Genomic DNA, 16,812 nt, shown 5'->3' on the forward strand with positions numbered 1-16,812 from the left:
GACACAAAATAGACGCGATGAGGAAGTTTATTAGGGGACGCGGGTGGCCGGACCTTTTAATGGAAACAAGATGCATCGGGGAGGAGACTTGTTATGTAGGCAGGCTGAAGGGGTTGTTGTGTATACGGCTCGACCGGGACCAGGCCTGGAGCTGTATGGGCCAAGGTGCGGTGTGTCCGTGGATCAGCTGGATAGAGGATGGGCCAATTGTAGGAGGTTTGGTGTATATTAAGTGATGGGGTTTGTGATGAGGCCGCATCGACGCGACCAGTCGTGTTATTGGACTAGAGCTAGATGATGGCATCGAGATAAGATGGGTGCACAATGAATTGGAACAATTGATTGTGCCTGTCTTCAACGGGCAAACTTGACGGTTGGGTACTGCAAGCATCACCAGTTCAACGGCACGGCACGGCAGGCGGCTGACGATGTGGTGCAACGGTATAGGAATCGTGTGGACGCATCGTGAACGCATCAAAGTGTTGTTACGCGATGCGCGTCGACTCTTACGCCCAGGCTATTTCGGGGCCGAGCCGTGCGGTGTCTGATGTATTATACTTGACCATCAAGTACCTCTGGGCTGACTGGTGTGAGAGATACATTGGACTGTCTCCCTTGCTTTTGCGACATCAACAGATGGACGCGACGATTGGCCGTGATGCCGGTGGAGACATGCCGGCCGCGTCCCGCAAGGCCAGGCCGTGTGGCGAATCAAGCAGCGCCAGGTGAGATGCGCCCGTACTTGGCAGTGGAGCGGTGACACGGGCAGAGGCGAGCTGGGGGCCTACGGAGACAGTACAGGGGATGGACGCGTTGAGTGGCATGAGGGGGAATTGGGTTGTCGATGCCTGAGGTTCTGGGGGTTAATGATGGGAGAGAGAGGCTTCTTCTGGGTTTTGGGAAGGGTTTTTGGATTGATTATTACGTTCAAGACATTCCACGACTAGAGCGACACGACACGACTTGAATAGTCTCTAAAGAGAAACTGATCATTCCATTCCGTCTCATTTGGTGGGGATTGGCCATTGGATCATCTGCAGCCGCAGCCTGGCACAGTGGGTAGTGGATAGTGGGTACGAGCTGTGCTGCGGGTAGTGCCAGGTAGTGGACGTGCCCGCCCACGCCCGCGTCCTCCCTTATTACCGACTCTCCTCCCTCCCGCACGCGCCCTCACGCACCAAAATCCACTCTCTTTTCTACCCGAGCACTCCCTCTGACTCTGCTCTTATATACCTTTCTACTCACTCATTTACACGTCGACCTCTTTGAGACGGGCTTCTCATAAACATCGACGCGGCCATCAATCAATAAACACAAACACTCAGCAAACTCCTCCGACCTGCATCGTCCACCTCCTGCATTGCCTCACTTCGACGTGGACTCGCCCCCGCCCACTGGATCTTGCTCACTCAGTCACTCCTCTCACTTGCGACACGACAGTCACCATGGCTGCCGTCACTCGTCAACCCTTTGCTCCCCTTGATGGGGCTCGTCTTCAGAACCTCACCAGTCTCAAGAACAGGCAGAATGGTATGTGGTGGATCCATGGATGTCATACCAGTATCACTCTCTAACAACCTCCCTCAGCTCTTCCTCCAACTGCTGGAAAGCGCAAGGCCGAATTGATCGACACCGACGACTCTGAGAACATTGACCCATCCGTCTTTGCTAAGCGCTCCAAGGCTTCCTCCAAGGACATGCTCAAGCCCTCTGCCTTTGTACTCAAGGCTGCCCCCATTCCCGCTCCCTCTGCTCTTCCCGATCGCCTCACCAGCCCGACCAAGACTCGCCGCACCCTCCAGCCCAAGTCTCCCGCCTCTAGGCTTAGCACCGGAAGCATCACCAAGTCGTCTCCCCTCTACGCCCCCGCTGGTCGCTCTCCCACCCGAAGCAAGCGTTCCGGTCTGGCCTCGAGCCGCCGACGTGCCCTTGGACCTTACACCCGCGTGGACCCCCCTTCCTTCAGCCTCGGCTCTGCTGCTCCCTTTTCTCTCGATGCCGCTCTCAAGGGCACCATTCCCGGTTATGGATCTTCAAAGCCGGCTCCCAAGGCGCCATTGAATCCTCTCGACGAGGGAGAGATGAAGGCTAGCTGGTTCTTTGAGATTCACGAGGATACCCCCGAGCAGGAGATGACCAACCTCCTCCAGCACAGCACCTGCGTTCTCGATATTTCGTCTGATGAGGAGAGTGAGCGCAAGCGCAGCAGGGACCGCGCCGAGGGCCGCGACAAGGAAAACATTCCCCCCGCCGATGACGTATCTCAGACCTCATCCCGCCGGTCTACGCGAGTCAGCGCTGATGACATGGTTGTCGAGAAGGAACGTGTTGCGCTGGGTGAAATGAACACTGCCGACTTTTACGCCGAGGGTTGTGATGAGACTTCAGTCATTATCGTGCCCGCGGATGAGGATGAGGTGCCAGAGCCAGAGGTGTCCAACATGACCAAGGACTTTGTGTATGCGTCAGAAGAGAAGGCCGAAGAGCCCACGGAAGAGATTGAGACCCTCATGGCCAAGCCAACAGAGGGATCATCCAAGGCTGCTGTGCTAGAACCCATCGAGGGGACAGGCGAGAGCTTTGAGCTGTGGGAAAGCGGAAGCTCCAAGGACGAGGCAGAACCAGCGACAAGCTCATAGCACAACGCAACAAGAGTGTGTACGAGTTTGATGCTTTGATGCCGGGGTCTGGAGTATAATGGTGTATGGCGCAGGAATTGGGATTCTCTTCTTGCAGGCTACCAAGAGCTGGGATACTGTTATCGGTTTTGTGATTTGCATTTTGCATTGTTTGATTTGAATTAATTTCACATTTATTTGAATGCCGTGCTCTTTGGAAGTGATGTGTATTGTGCAATTAATTATTCTGTGGCCTGTAGGGCTATCATGAATGAGCGCTCACTCAGGCAGACTGAGGTTTGAGATGATACTGATTCACTCGTTGCTCATCTCACAACTCTCACTGTCCTTCCAACTTCCCCCCTCTCAACCTGCTCAATCCTCCCCTTGACCTTTCTCCATATCTCCTCCGCCACCTCCTCAACGCTCCCACCAGCGTCCACAACCACGAGATCCTCCTCCTCCTGCTTCCACCCCTCCCCCTCGTCCAGCCCCAACCCCTGCGCCGTGACATCTCTTCCGCCCATGCTCAGACCCCAGAAGAGTTCACGCACTCGCCGCTGCATCTCGGACCGCTCATACACCTCGCCGCCCCAGCCGCCGCGCGACCGGGCCTGCTCCTCGGTCAGGTCGAGGAAGAGGACCAGGTCGGGCCGCGGGAGGCCGCGCTCTGGGGCGCGTGCCCAGGGGAGGGTCAGGGAGGGGTTCTGCTTTGCTGCCGAGTAGACGATGCCCGAGTGGTAGTAGCGATCGCAGACTATGGTTGTTCCAGCTGCGAGAAGGGATTGGATTTGTTTGCTGGGTTTGTTAGTGGATGTTTGAGAGTCCTAAGTGAGGGTATTTACACTGCTTCCCAGCGGTTTGCGCTGAAGAGGAGGTGGATGACATGGTCGTCCATCTCGACATCACTCTTGAGATAGCTATCAATCATCTGCCCAATGGGCGTGGACCTGTCTATCTAGAATCAGCTTCGGCCCATGTGCTCTACTTGGTAGACTCACCCGGGAACCTCATGACCTTGACCTTGCTACCCTCCTCGACGAATCTCTGCTCCAGAAGCTTGACCTGCGTGGTCTTGCCGCTCCGGTCCAACCCCTCGAGGACGACGAATGCGCCCCTCGCTGCCGAGGAGGCGGGGGCGGGGGATGTCCCGGTTGTGGGCTCGGGCCCCGAGGAGCTCGCTATAGCGGCTGTCGCGAGGTCGTTGATGGAAGCCATTGAGTCTCTCTTGGTTGTGTCTTACTCTTCGCGGAGGACTATGAGGTTCCTGTGAGCCGTGATCTGACCCGGAAGCTGAGGGGAAAGGTGGATTTGAGGGTGGGTGGGCGAATTCACACTGTGGGTGGCTCCCCGAGGTTGGTTTTGGTTTGGTGTGGGCGGAGGCCACAGTGCGGCGCGCGCCAAGTTTGCATCAGCTGATGGTGAAACTCTGACAGCTCGTGGTGTTTGAGCAATATTATGGGTGATTATTATAAGGGCAATTATGACAATGGGTATGACGAGTATGGAATGTGATTCTGTGGGGTCTGTTGCTCTTGATTGAGTACACTGAGGCCTAACCGTCAACTCTAAAACGGCAAGCTTGAGAGATACTGCGTCTTACAAGGGATTGATACCCGCTTGTCCAAGAACAATTAGAAGATAAAAAATATTTGGATACAGACAGCATGCATCAACTGTCTATTTGCACCATTGTCATGCTGACAGTAGAGGTGAAAATATCAGGCACAAAGACAAAAAGGAATCCCCGAGACCTGGCTCGAACAGGTGGCCTTTCGGTAAGATGCGAGATCAATTACAGCCGAACGCTCTTCCAGCTGAGCTACTCGGGGCTTCAGTTGAAGAGAGGGATTGTTGGCAGTCTGTCTCAGAATTGGGCTCATACGGTGTTCTAGCGGAAATGGACGATTCTTTGGACATAGGGTAAGTTGAGAGGACGATATGACAGCAACACGTAGGGAGAAAGTTTGGCGTATTCTGGTTGGATGAATGATTGACTAATTGCGGTCGCTCTGATATTTTTTTCTCTTGTTTTTAAGTCACCCCTGGTACTGCGCAGGGAGCATTTGCAAAAGAGTCGAGCTGAGCGCCGTGTCATGTTGCCATCTTTGTTTCCAGTATAGACAACATGGGATGAATAGGCATGCATTTGGTTGCTGCCCATCAGGGTATGTGTCATGGAAGGACAGCGTATATATGGGGCGCCGAGGATATCTGTACTCGAGGTCTTTGTTTCCATTTGTTTCAAATATAGCTTTCTCTCTCAAATAACTCACTGCTTTACATGGCCAATCTGGACGTGTTGTGTTCTTCTGACAGGCCACCAGACTCACCCTTACAAAGAGACCTAAGCACAGGTCAAAGAAGGCACAACAGTTTCACTAATAGAAGACTTCTCGGGACATATAACTATAATCGGTCATGCCCAGTGCTTCCTTGTGTTGCTGAAGCTCAGAAGACACTCGATTTTCCTCTCTTCCTCTCCCAGCTCGACTACATATTCTGTGTTGGCGATCGCTTTGTCATCAAACACCCTATCTTCCGATAGCTGTTCCTCCCCGAGTAGCTCAGCTGGAAGAGCGTTCGGCTGTAATTGATTTCGCATCTTACCGAAAGGCCACCTGTTCGAGCCAGGTCTCGGGGATTCCTTTTTGTCTTTGGAAGCTCTGCTTTCTTTTTGCACCCACAGCCACTCACAATCTTATTCGCCATCTATCCTCTTTAGCACCATGACACACCCCCTTCCAAAAATCTAGACCCTTGCCGCACAAACTGGCGGGGTGAGGGGCAAAAAATATCAACCTGCCCCAACGGAACGCAAAGGGAAAACAACTCCCCGAGACCTGGCTCGAACAGGTGGCCTTTCGGTGACATTTCTATCAGTTACAGCCGAACGCTCTTCCAGCTGAGCTACTCGGGGGATTAGTGGTTGGTTGGCGACGGGCGAGATACTGGCGCCTATGCAGCCGGGGGGGTTTGTGGAGATGGACATGGAGATGAGCTCGCTTGTCGGTCAAGATGAGGCCGAGGAAATGGTAAATGTCTCATCATGACGAGGATTGGTTGTACATGAGTTTTGGTCACTTGCAATGGCTTGTCACTTACACTCGCGGTGATACATCACTTCGGCCGAATCTCACTTACACCAAACACACCAAGATACAAGCAGGAACATGACTTTTTAACGCCTAATTTTACGCCTAGTTGAATACAACAGTCTTGTGTCCGTTGAGGAACAGCCGCCTCTCGGCATACCACCGCACAGCAGCAGCAAGAACCTGGCTCTCTACGTTGGATCCCTCCTCAGACAGCTCCTTGGGGTTCATACTGTGATCAACACGTGCCACGCGCTGCTCAATAATGGGACCCTCGTCAAGATCCGCAGTGACAAAGTGCGCCGTCGCACCGATAATCTTGACTCCACGGTCGTAGGCCTGGTGGTAAGGCTTGGCTCCCTTGAAGGATGGCAGGAAGCTGTGGTGGATGTTGATGATGCGGCCAGACATGGCTTCGCAGAGGGTCGGCGACAGGACCTGCATGTATCGCGCAAGAACCACAAGCTCAATGTTGTGCTGCTTGACAAGATCAAGAACCTGAGACTCCTGCTCGGCCTTGGTGTCCTTTGTAACAGGCAGGTGGTGGAACTCGATGCCGTAGCTCTGGGCGAGGGGAGCGTAGTCGGGGTGGTTGGACACGATGACGGGGACCTCAATTCGCAGCTGGCCAGTCTTCATGCGGAAGAGCAGGTCGTTGAGGCAGTGACCAATCTTGGACACCATGATGAGGACGCGCATCTTGCGGGCGACGGGGCGGATGTCGTAGTCCATCTTGTACTCGGCGGCGAGCTTGTCAAACGGCTCGACGAGGTGCTCGGTCGACTCGGTCTCTGTAGGGCCGAAGTGGACGCGCATGAAGAAGCGCTCCGAGACGGGGTCCGAGAACTGCTGGAGGTCGAGGATGTTGTGCTTGTGCGAGGCAAAGATGCCCGTCACGGCGTGCACGATGCCCGACTTGTCGGGGCACGAGAGGGTGAGGATGTGATCATTGGCCATGTTGAAGGCAATGGGAGGCGTTGAGAGAGGACTTGGTCAAAAACTGGGTAAATGTTGAAGGAGGAGAGTACACTGGCATGGCTGAAAGTATCGTATAGGTATGACTCCGAGCTGAGGGGATTCATCCATCGACCCCACTGGGGCTAGCCCTTCCGGACCCCTCGGGGGAGACTCGGCAAGTTCCTTGGAGTCATTGAGGGTAAAGTCGAGGATAATTGAGCCGGTTAAGGACAGATTGTATTTGTATATTTTTATAGAGGATTCCAATGCAAGTCATGACTTGGTGATGCCATTTCTGACCGCTTATTACCGGCTTATACCCAGTCCCGCAGGTTAAGTGGCTCGATCTACCTAGGGTAGAGTCGAGGTGCATGCTCTAGGTTCAGTGGTGATGGCTTCATGCGTGTACTTGGGCAGAGGGCCGATTAACAGAACTCAATAGACTCAATTTGTAAGGTATAAACACGCTGTCCGCAATTGATCCTTTAGAGTTGCGGGTCGAGTTACAAGATGGATGTATCTCCAGCTTATAAGACCTGGCCCTCGGCTGCTCGCGCACGCAGGCTGCCTCTCGAGAATCCTCACCAAACACCATGAAGCTCACCACTGTCGCCGCAGCTACGACCGTCTTTTCGACGGCCAATGCGCTGTATATCCCCAACAACCATGCCCAGAGATATCCACCACACCGTGACGATGGCGGCTACTACGTCAAGGATCCTTACTACCTCCCCAGTGATTCTAAACCTGATCCAGCCGAAGTGATCAAGTTGGGGCTCATGAAGCCGTATCGGGCAAGCCCTATTGTGTCTAGACCAAAGCTACTTCTCGAGACCAAGACGCTCCCAGACCATATCACCCCTCCTGAAGACAAGAAGAATGAACCCGTTCCGTATGTCGAGGGATGTACGAGCGCGCAATACAAGAGCGAGGAATCTGACCATTGTGTGCACTACTCTCACATCGAGGTTCACAAAGCTGTTCCTCGTTCTCTCGAGAAGCGCCAAGAAGGGCCCGACCCAAGCAGGGTTGATGTTGATGAGTCGGAGGATGCGATTGCGCCCCTCCTCCGGCCCCTCGACGAAGTCGCGCAACGATACAAGCCTCTGATTCCCAAGAATCTCGGGGTCAAGAAGAATGGAACCAACGAGAATGAAGTCAAGAAGAATGAAAGGGTGATCATCTACCCCAAGAGCAAGCCCAAACAGAACAAACACGAGTTCCTGGAGGGTCTCATTGGCAAAATTGAGCAGCAAAACAAGGGATCTGACGCATCCGGGGCCGAAAACCATGGCAAGGAGGCGACAAACGGGAAGGATTGTGACAAGGAGAAGAACGACGAGCTCCTGGGGGATGTCATTGACAACGTTGAGCAACGAGTCAAGCCTCAGACACCGAAATTCACCAAAGACAAAGGCAAGGCGACCGAGGGCGCCGATGAGGAGCTCCTCGAGGATCTCATCGAGAAAGTCGAGGAACGAGTCAAGCCCCAGATACCCAAGGAGAAAGGCGAAGTGGCCAAGGACAAGGATGAGGTCTTGGAGGATCTCCTGGAGCAAGCCAAGCTACAACACAAGACCCGGGTGCCTCGATGGTGGGGCGCGCCCAGCCCGATTGAATCGAGACTCAAGAAGAAGAAGCTAGAGAAGAAGAAGATTAGAAAAGTGAGCTTCAGCTCGCCCGGGGAAGGACTAAGGGGTTACTCGACCGAATATCTATCCGGTCTACTGCGACTCGAATACGACGAGCTGTGTAAGAAGCACCCCAAGAACTGCATCAAGGCAAAGAGCTCTGCGAGGCAATTCACACATCAGACACTGGAGGCCAAGGCGCGACTCGAGGACATGAAGAAGTACGCCATGATGCACACTTCGCCCGACGACTTTAGAGCCCAGCGGTTCCGCACGGATGAGGCGGCCGAGAAGGTTGCAGAGCTCGAGTTCTGGAATGGCGGGATAAGGGGAGTCTTGCACGCGACAAAGAAGAGTCCCGAGGAGGCAGAGAAGTTCCACAAGGATGTGGAGGAGCTGGGTATTCGTAGGGATGCGCGTGACTTCTCTAATGGCGGCAAAGAGCACGTCACAGCCCCTTTTTGGGGTATTACGTGGACGTCGTCCTAATTTGTGTTTACCACTGCCTTAGTTGAAGCTATTCACAAAGATATAGCCCCGGAGTATTAATAAGGTGTAAGTGAACATGACTCGGTAGTTCTATGCGAGATACGCCTAGATAGACACGGCCAACTGAAGCCAATGAAGAGTCAGTATCACATTATTGGTGATGAGCAGCCTGTGCGGTATCGCAGTTGTCACGTGGATACCAAGTGACAGTCCACTCCACCTTGCATCTCCACTCCTCCACCAACTCCACCAACTCCTCCCCAACACGACTAACACTTGATAAGACTTGACAACCCTCCAAGCTTCATCACGCAACTATGCACCATGCCGGGGAACGGCTCTCGCAGCCGGGACGGCTGTTTCAACTGTCGCAGGCGCAAGCGGCGATGCGATGAGGAGAAGCCCGTCTGTCGCCGTTGTCGCAAGATGGGTGACAACTGCGTGTTTCCTGAGCCTGCTTCTGCGTCGAATCCTCTCAAGTTTGTTGTTGCGGCTTCGCCGGATCACTACATTGTGCCTGTTGGAGGCTCAGACAAGGGCACCAGCTTCTTGAATCTGTCCCCCAGGGAGCTTGCCATCATTTGGACCAAGATCCAGGGGGATCAAGAGCAGGAATCTCAGGAGGTCTTGTACATGCGAGACATTCAGTCTCTTGTTCCATTTCCCCGAGTCATCTCACCATACACCGTTGGTCGACAGTACGATGGCCAGTCCATCGAGTCGGCTCTTGTGCAGTATTGTAAGCATCATCTATCGATTACTGACGTTGCTGACTCTTGCAGACGTCGAAGTCATTAGCAGTAGCAGAGTCTACGTGCAGACAGGACGCAATGGCTTCCGCACTTCTGTCATCCCTCGAGTTTTACACAACCAGGGACCTCTGCTCTCTGCCGTTCTAGCCATGAGCGCTGCAGAATGGGCTCACGATATTGTTGTGGATGGCAGAGACTACCGTGCGCTATCGACGCAGTACAAGGTTCGCGCCCTCCAAGAGCTGCAGCATACTCTACCAGATCCTCAGAGCTGCGAGGGCAATCTCTTGACTTGCGTCCTCCTTGCTTCTCTAGAGATTGCCCAAGGATCCCGCCCAGCTTGGCTGCGTCATCTCCAGGGCGCACTGGCTCTCATCGACAGCTTTGGAACAACCATTGACCCCAGCGTGGCCCAGTTTGCGCTGCAATATTTCCGCTTCCGCTACGTCCTGATGGAAACGACAAAACCTACCGGACGGCCACAGGAAGCCACTGACTCAGTTGACCTGGCGATGGCTGGTCTAGCTAGAGCCGAGGTTACCCTTCCCAAACTCCACGAGACGCGGGGCATTATTGATGAGCAGATTGGCTGTTCCATGGACCTCGTCGACATCATCAATGAAATCTCTGCTCTGTCACTCGCCTCGGGCGGCCACGACGACACTGTGTCCAAGGATCATCTCTATACCAAGGGTCAAGAGCTGGAACACCGTATCAACCAGCTCTCGACCCAGGACATCAGTACGGACGAATATCTGCTCAAGAGTGCAGAGTCATTCAGGATTGCAACCCAGATTTACCTCAGGCTGGTCTGCTACAATACCCCAATCACTCACCCGTCGATTCTGGAGCCTCACGAGGCGCTCCTCTCGTGTCTGTCAGATATCATCTCCGAGAGACAAGCGAGACGGTCGTTTCCGATGTGGCCCCTCTTCCTGGCCGGCTGTGCATGCTCGTCAGATGAGCAGCGCAAGCCGGTTCTGGACTACTTTACGTTGCTGGACAGCAAGTGGCCGATCAGCAACATCTCGGCAGTCTTTCAGGCTGTTCGAACTGTATGGCATACAAGGGATTTGATTTCGTCTTCGAATTCATATACAAACCAGGACTGGAGAGATGTTATTCACAAGTTTGGCTGGAAACTGTCTCTATCGTAACGTCAAATATAGTGGTCTTATTACAGACGGGCTTTTAGTATCCTCTTGCTCTCCTCCTCGAGTTCGTGCAGCTCCTTGGCCGTGCCCACTCTCCAGCTTACCTCGTTGCCCCAGCCGGCTTGCTCGCTGTCCTTCCACTGCCAGCGCTGCAGCTTCTGCTTGCCGTTGTTGACAAGATTCAGCACCCACTTTCCAAAGATGGGCATCATCTTGAAGCCGTGACCGCTGTCGCCGGAGAGAACCACGAGACTCTTGTCAGTGCCAGGCACAAAGTCGACGAGGTACTCGCTATCCTTGCTGTCGTTGAACCAGCACAACTTGCGATCGACAAAGGGGCGATCAGCCATCCAGGGGATCGTCTCCCGCAAGAGTTGGCGCAGCTTCTGCTCATCCTCGTAGGGGATAAAATCTTGCAGAGGGCCAGATGAGGGGTTTTCAGGGGGGAGAGAGATTCCGTTCTTGGTGTTGGTGAAGCCAGCGCCGAGGGGGCATAGCTTGAAGAGTTTTGTGGCTGGGTCAGGCTCGAAGAAGAAGCCGAGATCTCTTACGTTGGTGACGGGGATGCCTCGGAGAAGGTCGCATTCCTCCTGGGTGAGCTGGATGTGGGCGACAGACCAAGACCTGGCAACAGTGAACTTGCCAAGTGAGGGGATGAGAGATGCCCCATTGGCTCCGAGAGCGCAGATGGTCAGAGCAGCCGAGTGCTTACGGCCATTGGCAGTCTCAAGACCAGTACAGCGGCCAGAGCCGTTATAGGACAGCGAGGTGACCTTGCCGGCTTGCTCACCCAGGATGAACCTGACACCCTTGGTGGCGCAGTGATTATATACGGCCTTTAGAGCATTTCCCGAGTGTCCATACCCGGCCGTCTTGTTGAAGTAGCCCTTGAAGCCCTCGAGGGGACCGGTGAGCTGCCAGGCATACTTTCGGAACTCGTCGGGTGAGCGCAGGGACTTGACACCGTCTCTGAGGCCGGGATGGGCTTCGACTGAGGACCGGTTCTTGTTGAGGGTTGCGACGGCCTTCTCAGGGGCTTTTCCGGATACGCAGTTGATGTAGCCTGTCTCGTGGTAATAGGGGCCGAAGAGGGGGGTCTTCCAGCCTTTGATGGCATCCTGGATGTCTTAGTATTCCGGGTGATGGTGTCGAATTGGATCACTTACAAAGGTGAGCTCGGTGTAGAAGGGGTCTTCGTACTCTGCGCGGATGATCTTATTCAAGTCATAAGCAGCAGAGTACTGCGAAGGTATCCTCTCGTCCCGCTCAAAGACTGTGATGTTGGTGTAGCCGGATTCGACGAGGTGCAGAGCCGTCGAGAGGCCCCAGGAGCCGCCGCCGACGATGACGATAGGTGAGGTCTTATTCATGTTGGGGAGAGACATTTTGATGGATTATTGTGGAATTAATGAGGTTAGAGGATTCACTGTTTTACGCTACTTTATATACACGTTGATTCTTTGCTCTTCGGTTTACCCCGCGGATCTCTGATGCCATCATGGTGCGACTGACACGGGTTGTACAAGGATCGCAGAGACAAGAAGTGGTTAATGGCTAGCGTAAGCGGTTGACGCCAAAGCTAACCTGGAGAAGATCCTTCTACGGCACGTGGGATATGTCAGTTACCGAGTCCGGCATCCGAGACCGGGCCTTGATAACCCGGAGGCAAACCTTCGGTTGGAGGAGGTGCGGAGCCCACATGCGGGGACGGATTGTGTCGGCTTGGGGTTGGGGGCTGCATGATACAGATATGGATCTTTGAATGATTGGTCAATGTTTAAGTTGGAGATTTGGGCTTTGGTTTGTGGGGGGATTGGTCATGCATGCTTTGCTCTGGGTTATCTACGGGGATGAGGACTTGCAGTGTTAGTCAGGAGTAGATGTTGCTGACGGGGCTGAAGGAAACCCTTGAGAGTCGGGGACGGTTCACAAGCTAGGATGAATAAGCCACAAGTCGGAGGTTTTACTCTCCAGCATCAGGCTATTCGAGAGTGATATCAAGGAGTTGTTGAAAATGAAATCAAAGGAGATTCAGGCATGGAAGCACACAGTCAAGCTGAAGAAGCATAATTATTCACAACCTTTGTTTACTTTCGGCACTCTACATGTTACTAGGATACAAAACGCTCTTCAACGGTCCAAACTCCTCCTTCAACGTCCTCGGCGAAGTGAACCGCATCAACAGGTTCGGGCTGCCCGCCTTGTCGTTGGTACCGCTCGATCGAGATCCTCCAAATGACTGCTGTCCAATCACGGCTCCTGTAGTCTTGCAATTGACGTAAAAGTTGCCGGCGGCGTACCGAAGCTTGTCCTCGGCCTTTTGGACAATAGTTCTATCGGCGGCAAAGATGGAGCCGGTCAGGGCGAAACCACCGCCTTGTTGGTCAATTTTTGTTAGCAGGTTGTCAAAGTCGGCGTCTTCGTAGACGTGAACAGCCAAGATAGGACCAAAGAACTCTTGCTCAAAGATCTTGTGGTTGAGAGACTTGGAGAGGTAGACCGATGGCTGGATAAAGTAGCCCGTCTTGTCACTGTATGTACCGCCAAAGACTCGTTCGAGAGAGGGATCGTTGTTGGCCTCGTCGATGGCCTTGGTGACCTTGTCGAACGAACCCTTGTGGATGACGGGACCGTAAAAGTTTTCAAACTTTTCAGGGGCCCCGACCTTGACGTTGCTCAACTCCGTCTTGAGCTCGTCGAGGAACTGCTTGGACTTGCTGGCGGGGATATACAGACGAGAGCAGGCAGAGCACTTTTGGCCGGCGTATTCAAACGAGGCGCGGATCGTGTGCTTGACTGCACTGCTGATGTCGGCCGAGTTGTGGACAAGGTGAAAATTCTTGCCAGATGTTTCTCCCACGAGTCGGGGATAGTCGTGGTATACTTTCTTGCCGATGCCGTCGGCGGCCTTTTGGTATAGCGATCGGAAGACGTCGGAGGATCCGGTAAAGTGGAGGGCTGCGAATCGGGGGTCGTTGAAGACAACGTCGGTGATCATCTCGGCGTCGCCGTTGACGAACTGGATCACGTTGGGAGGGAGGCCGGCCTCGAGGAGGATTTTATAAACTAGGTAGCTGGCGTAGATGTTGTGGGGAGACGGCTTCCAGACGACCACGTTGCCCATGATTGCAGGCGCTGAGATGAGGTTGCCGCCGATTGCGGTGAAGTTGAAGGGCGAGACAGCGTAGACGAAGCCCTCAAGGGGTCGCCAGTCAGTTCGACTAACTGGTTAGCTTGGTTTGAGTCCAGAGATTAATGAATCTTACCCGTGTTGTCCAGGAGAATGAATGGTGGGCTGTGTCTCATAGATCTTTTGCGCAAATGATACGTTAAATCGGTAAAAGTCGGCCAGCTCAGCCGCAGCGTCAATCTCGGCCTGCCAAGCGTTCTTGCCCTGCCCCAGCATCGTCGCAGCTAGAAGAGCATCGCGATACTTGCCAGTGACGAGGTCTGCGGCGCGAAGAAAGATGGCTGCTCGGTTGGAAAAAGACATGTCCTGCCATTGCTGCTTGGCCTCGAGGGCGGCATTGATGGCGTCTGAGACATCTTGACGTGTTGAGGGCGAGTACTGGGCAAATGTTTGGTCCTTTTCTGAGGGCATGTGTGTTGGGAGACGTTCGCTTGAAGTGCGCTTCTCGCCAGAGATGACGTTGGGGACAGAGACTGGGAGCTTGCCCCGGAGCTCCTTGAGGGCTAGGAGGAGGCCATCTCTCTCCGGAGAGCCTCGAGCAAAGTCGCGCTGACATGTTAGTTGAGCCTGTAAAATTGTCAGAGGATGGACTCACGTTTGCCTCATTGTAAGGACCGGGTAGTCTGTAAGCTCCAGCTGTGGCAATTGTCCTGACAGTCTTTGCCGACTGCAGCAGTCGAGACCGGGAAAACCGAACAGTAGAAGTAAGAGCAGACATGATCTTGCAAATACGGAATAAGCAGAAGGCCAAAGCTGGTCAGGTGGCTCCCGTCGTGGCTTTCAATAAAAAGATCTGGAAGCTCGTCAGTGGATCGCATCTGCGGCTACGCTAACTCGATGGAACCGGCATCCCACGGGCTTGAGATCTGGCGGTTACGCTAACCGGGTTCTCTATGCGAGATCTGGATTCCCCGCATTCGTTATCTCTCCCCAGGTCCATTTCCCCCTCCTCCACCCATGCGTGGCGTGTCGTTGTGTTTCCCAAGTTGACGATAGGAGCCGATGCTCTATAGACGATTTGTGTCCTTGTGACCTACCAGAGCCGATAGAAACCACATACCGAGGAGGCCGAGAGGGTGCCGTTGTCGGAGATGGGAGATTAGCTTTTGGTCTAGTCTGGAGGGAGGCGCCAGCAGAGGCGGTAAGGATAAAGTCAATCGTGTTTCTCACGATTTTTCTACTCTACATAGCAACTTGATTCTTTGCAATGGCCTTTAGAGTCGGTCTTGTTCGTCCTTGTCGTTATACTCTTGCCCTCCTCGAGACTCATCAGGGCTACCGAAGTCTTGTGTCATGTCGGTCTCGTAGTCTCGGGTTCCAAAGCCGAGGGCTGTCTCAGTCGTCACACATCCCCGCTCAGGTTCATCAGAAAGCGCCGAGGGTTCTTCGAGATGTTCCTCTTCCTCTACTGTTTCGATCTCTCCTCGTTCTTTCGGTGGCTGCCCTGCCGTCAAGCATTCTCTCTGCCATTATCAGAACCACAAAGAGACATAGCCAGCTTCTTTCCAACTCTCGGCTTCTGCGGTGGCCTGTACAAAAGACGTTTTACAACACATTTTGTATTGGCTCGGAGAATGCAGAGATCAGGGAGAACATCAAGTCCCTGAGGGGGATGGGTCTTGATGGCATCGTTCTCGCTTTTGCCAGAGAGACAAAGATTGGAGACCAAGAACAGACCAATGTTCTTACAGAGACCAACGCCAACCTGCGAGAGTGGGTTTCCATGAACATGGAGACGCTTCAGAACCTGACAGACGAAGATTATCTTGCGCTTCGCTGCACAGGAGCTGGTCCTGCTGCTGTGGCTGCCCTTGATGCGTTTTCAGCTTCTACGCCTGGTACAAAGGAGTACGAGGCTAATCTCGAGACCCTGCGAGTCTTTGAGGATGCTCTTACTCGGATTTGTGCTGAGGCTGAGAAGAAGGGTGTGAGGATTCTTATTGACGCCGAGTCTTCTCTGCACCAAGCTGCTATCGACTATGTTGCCTTGGTATGTCTATATCTATCTGTCTCATGTTCTCTGCTAACTGCCCAGTCTCTCATGTTCAAGTTTAACCAAAACGGAAGAGCCGTCATCTACAACACTTATCAGATGTAAGGCAGCATCGCCCTGTCATTCACAAAAACTAACTGGCTAGGTATCTACAAGCTGGAACTTCCAAAATGATCAAGCACATCCGCCTCTCTCAAGACCAAAACTTTACAATTGGAATCAAGATGGTACGCGGCGCATACCTTCATGTTGAGGCCCGACCCGAGGCTCTTCATAAATGCAAGCAAGATACAGACGACTGCTACGACAACTCGGTCCGGTTCTTGTTTGGAGGAAAGGTTGATAGCTCAGAGAGTGGTTCGACCGTTGGACAGACACGACCTTGGAATGCAGAGATTATGCTTGCTACTCACAACGATGCGAGTGTGCAAAAGGCTCTGTCACTCTGGAGGAGTGGCGGTGCACTGACTGACACACCCAACGCCAACGGAGGAACAGTCCAGAGCCTGTCATTTGCTCAGCTAATGGGCATGGCGGATGAGGTCTCTCTCGGACTCGTGGCCGATAAGAAGGACCACACCTGGACATCTGACAGCGTCCCCAAGGAGTCTCTTCCCACTGTTGGAGTGTACAAGTATACTATCTGGGGGTCTTTTGAAGAGTGTCTCCTGTATATGCTTCGAAGGGCAGAGGAGAACCAGGATGCTGTGGCGAGGACGAGGGGGACGGCCTTGGAGGCGCTGAGGGAGGTAGGAAGACGGTTTGTTCCGTTTGTGAACTAAAATTAGCAAGAATAAAAGACAAAAGTTAAATAAGACTGTGAATCTGTGCATTGGTAGACTATATAAGGCAAACGAGTGACGTTGAATTAAAAGATATAAAGTCAAACACATGAATGTTGTAGCCAGACATTCAAAACAACCATAAAAACAG

The 16,812-nt window shown here is 53.3% G+C and overlaps 9 protein-coding genes and 3 non-coding genes across 12 annotated transcripts; 6 read left to right on the forward strand and 6 right to left on the reverse strand.

Annotated features, from left to right (window-relative positions):
- Positions 1-1,445: 1,445 nt before the first annotated feature.
- LRP88_03701 (uncharacterized protein) lies at positions 1,446-2,639 on the forward strand (the record flags this gene model as incomplete). Its single annotated transcript, XM_083240314.1, has 2 exons — positions 1,446-1,530; positions 1,588-2,639. 2 exons carry the CDS (start codon positions 1,446-1,448, stop codon positions 2,637-2,639), a joined length of 1,137 nt encoding a protein of 378 aa, XP_083103604.1.
- Positions 2,640-2,944: 305 nt separating this feature from the next.
- LRP88_03702 (bifunctional thymidylate/uridylate kinase) lies at positions 2,945-3,836 on the reverse strand (the record flags this gene model as incomplete). Its single annotated transcript, XM_083240315.1, has 3 exons — positions 2,945-3,416; positions 3,464-3,572; positions 3,620-3,836. 3 exons carry the CDS (start codon positions 3,834-3,836, stop codon positions 2,945-2,947), a joined length of 798 nt encoding a protein of 265 aa, XP_083103605.1.
- Positions 3,837-4,362: 526 nt separating this feature from the next.
- On the reverse strand, positions 4,363-4,450 carry LRP88_03703. The gene has a single exon. It is a non-coding gene; the product is annotated as a tRNA-Tyr (tRNA).
- A 724-nt stretch (positions 4,451-5,174) lies between these two features.
- LRP88_03704 lies at positions 5,175-5,262 on the forward strand. The gene has a single exon. It is a non-coding gene; the product is annotated as a tRNA-Tyr (tRNA).
- A 189-nt stretch (positions 5,263-5,451) lies between these two features.
- Positions 5,452-5,538, reverse strand: LRP88_03705. The gene has a single exon. It is a non-coding gene; the product is annotated as a tRNA-Tyr (tRNA).
- A 280-nt stretch (positions 5,539-5,818) lies between these two features.
- LRP88_03706 (formyltetrahydrofolate deformylase) lies at positions 5,819-6,670 on the reverse strand (the record flags this gene model as incomplete). The annotated part of the gene is made up of 1 exon (XM_083240316.1): positions 5,819-6,670. One exon carries the CDS (start codon positions 6,668-6,670, stop codon positions 5,819-5,821), a length of 852 nt encoding a protein of 283 aa, XP_083103606.1.
- A 593-nt stretch (positions 6,671-7,263) lies between these two features.
- LRP88_03707 (uncharacterized protein) lies at positions 7,264-8,790 on the forward strand (the record flags this gene model as incomplete). Its single annotated transcript, XM_083240317.1, has 1 exon — positions 7,264-8,790. One exon carries the CDS (start codon positions 7,264-7,266, stop codon positions 8,788-8,790), a length of 1,527 nt encoding a protein of 508 aa, XP_083103607.1.
- A 324-nt stretch (positions 8,791-9,114) lies between these two features.
- Positions 9,115-10,699, forward strand: LRP88_03708 (transcription factor domain-containing protein; the record flags this gene model as incomplete). The annotated part of the gene is made up of 2 exons (XM_083240318.1): positions 9,115-9,529; positions 9,582-10,699. The coding sequence occupies 2 exons, from the start codon at positions 9,115-9,117 to the stop codon at positions 10,697-10,699; spliced, it is 1,533 nt and encodes a 510-aa protein (XP_083103608.1).
- A 20-nt stretch (positions 10,700-10,719) lies between these two features.
- LRP88_03709 (NAD(P)/FAD-dependent oxidoreductase) lies at positions 10,720-12,081 on the reverse strand (the record flags this gene model as incomplete). Its single annotated transcript, XM_083240319.1, has 2 exons — positions 10,720-11,814; positions 11,863-12,081. 2 exons carry the CDS (start codon positions 12,079-12,081, stop codon positions 10,720-10,722), a joined length of 1,314 nt encoding a protein of 437 aa, XP_083103609.1.
- Positions 12,082-12,797: 716 nt separating this feature from the next.
- LRP88_03710 (uncharacterized protein) lies at positions 12,798-14,604 on the reverse strand (the record flags this gene model as incomplete). Its single annotated transcript, XM_083240320.1, has 3 exons — positions 12,798-13,892; positions 14,025-14,435; positions 14,584-14,604. 3 exons carry the CDS (start codon positions 14,602-14,604, stop codon positions 12,798-12,800), a joined length of 1,527 nt encoding a protein of 508 aa, XP_083103610.1.
- A 489-nt stretch (positions 14,605-15,093) lies between these two features.
- On the forward strand, positions 15,094-15,984 carry LRP88_03711 (uncharacterized protein; the record flags this gene model as incomplete). The annotated part of the gene is made up of 1 exon (XM_083240321.1): positions 15,094-15,984. One exon carries the CDS (start codon positions 15,094-15,096, stop codon positions 15,982-15,984), a length of 891 nt encoding a protein of 296 aa, XP_083103611.1.
- Positions 15,985-16,049: 65 nt separating this feature from the next.
- On the forward strand, positions 16,050-16,661 carry LRP88_03712 (uncharacterized protein; the record flags this gene model as incomplete). The annotated part of the gene is made up of 1 exon (XM_083240322.1): positions 16,050-16,661. The coding sequence occupies one exon, from the start codon at positions 16,050-16,052 to the stop codon at positions 16,659-16,661; it is 612 nt and encodes a 203-aa protein (XP_083103612.1).
- Positions 16,662-16,812: the final 151 nt, after the last annotated feature.

This window comes from Fusarium phalaenopsidis, assembly GCF_050370095.1.
Source record: "Fusarium phalaenopsidis strain FUZ10S chromosome Unknown contig_32288, whole genome shotgun sequence".
Classification (NCBI taxonomy): domain Eukaryota; kingdom Fungi; phylum Ascomycota; class Sordariomycetes; order Hypocreales; family Nectriaceae; genus Fusarium; species Fusarium phalaenopsidis.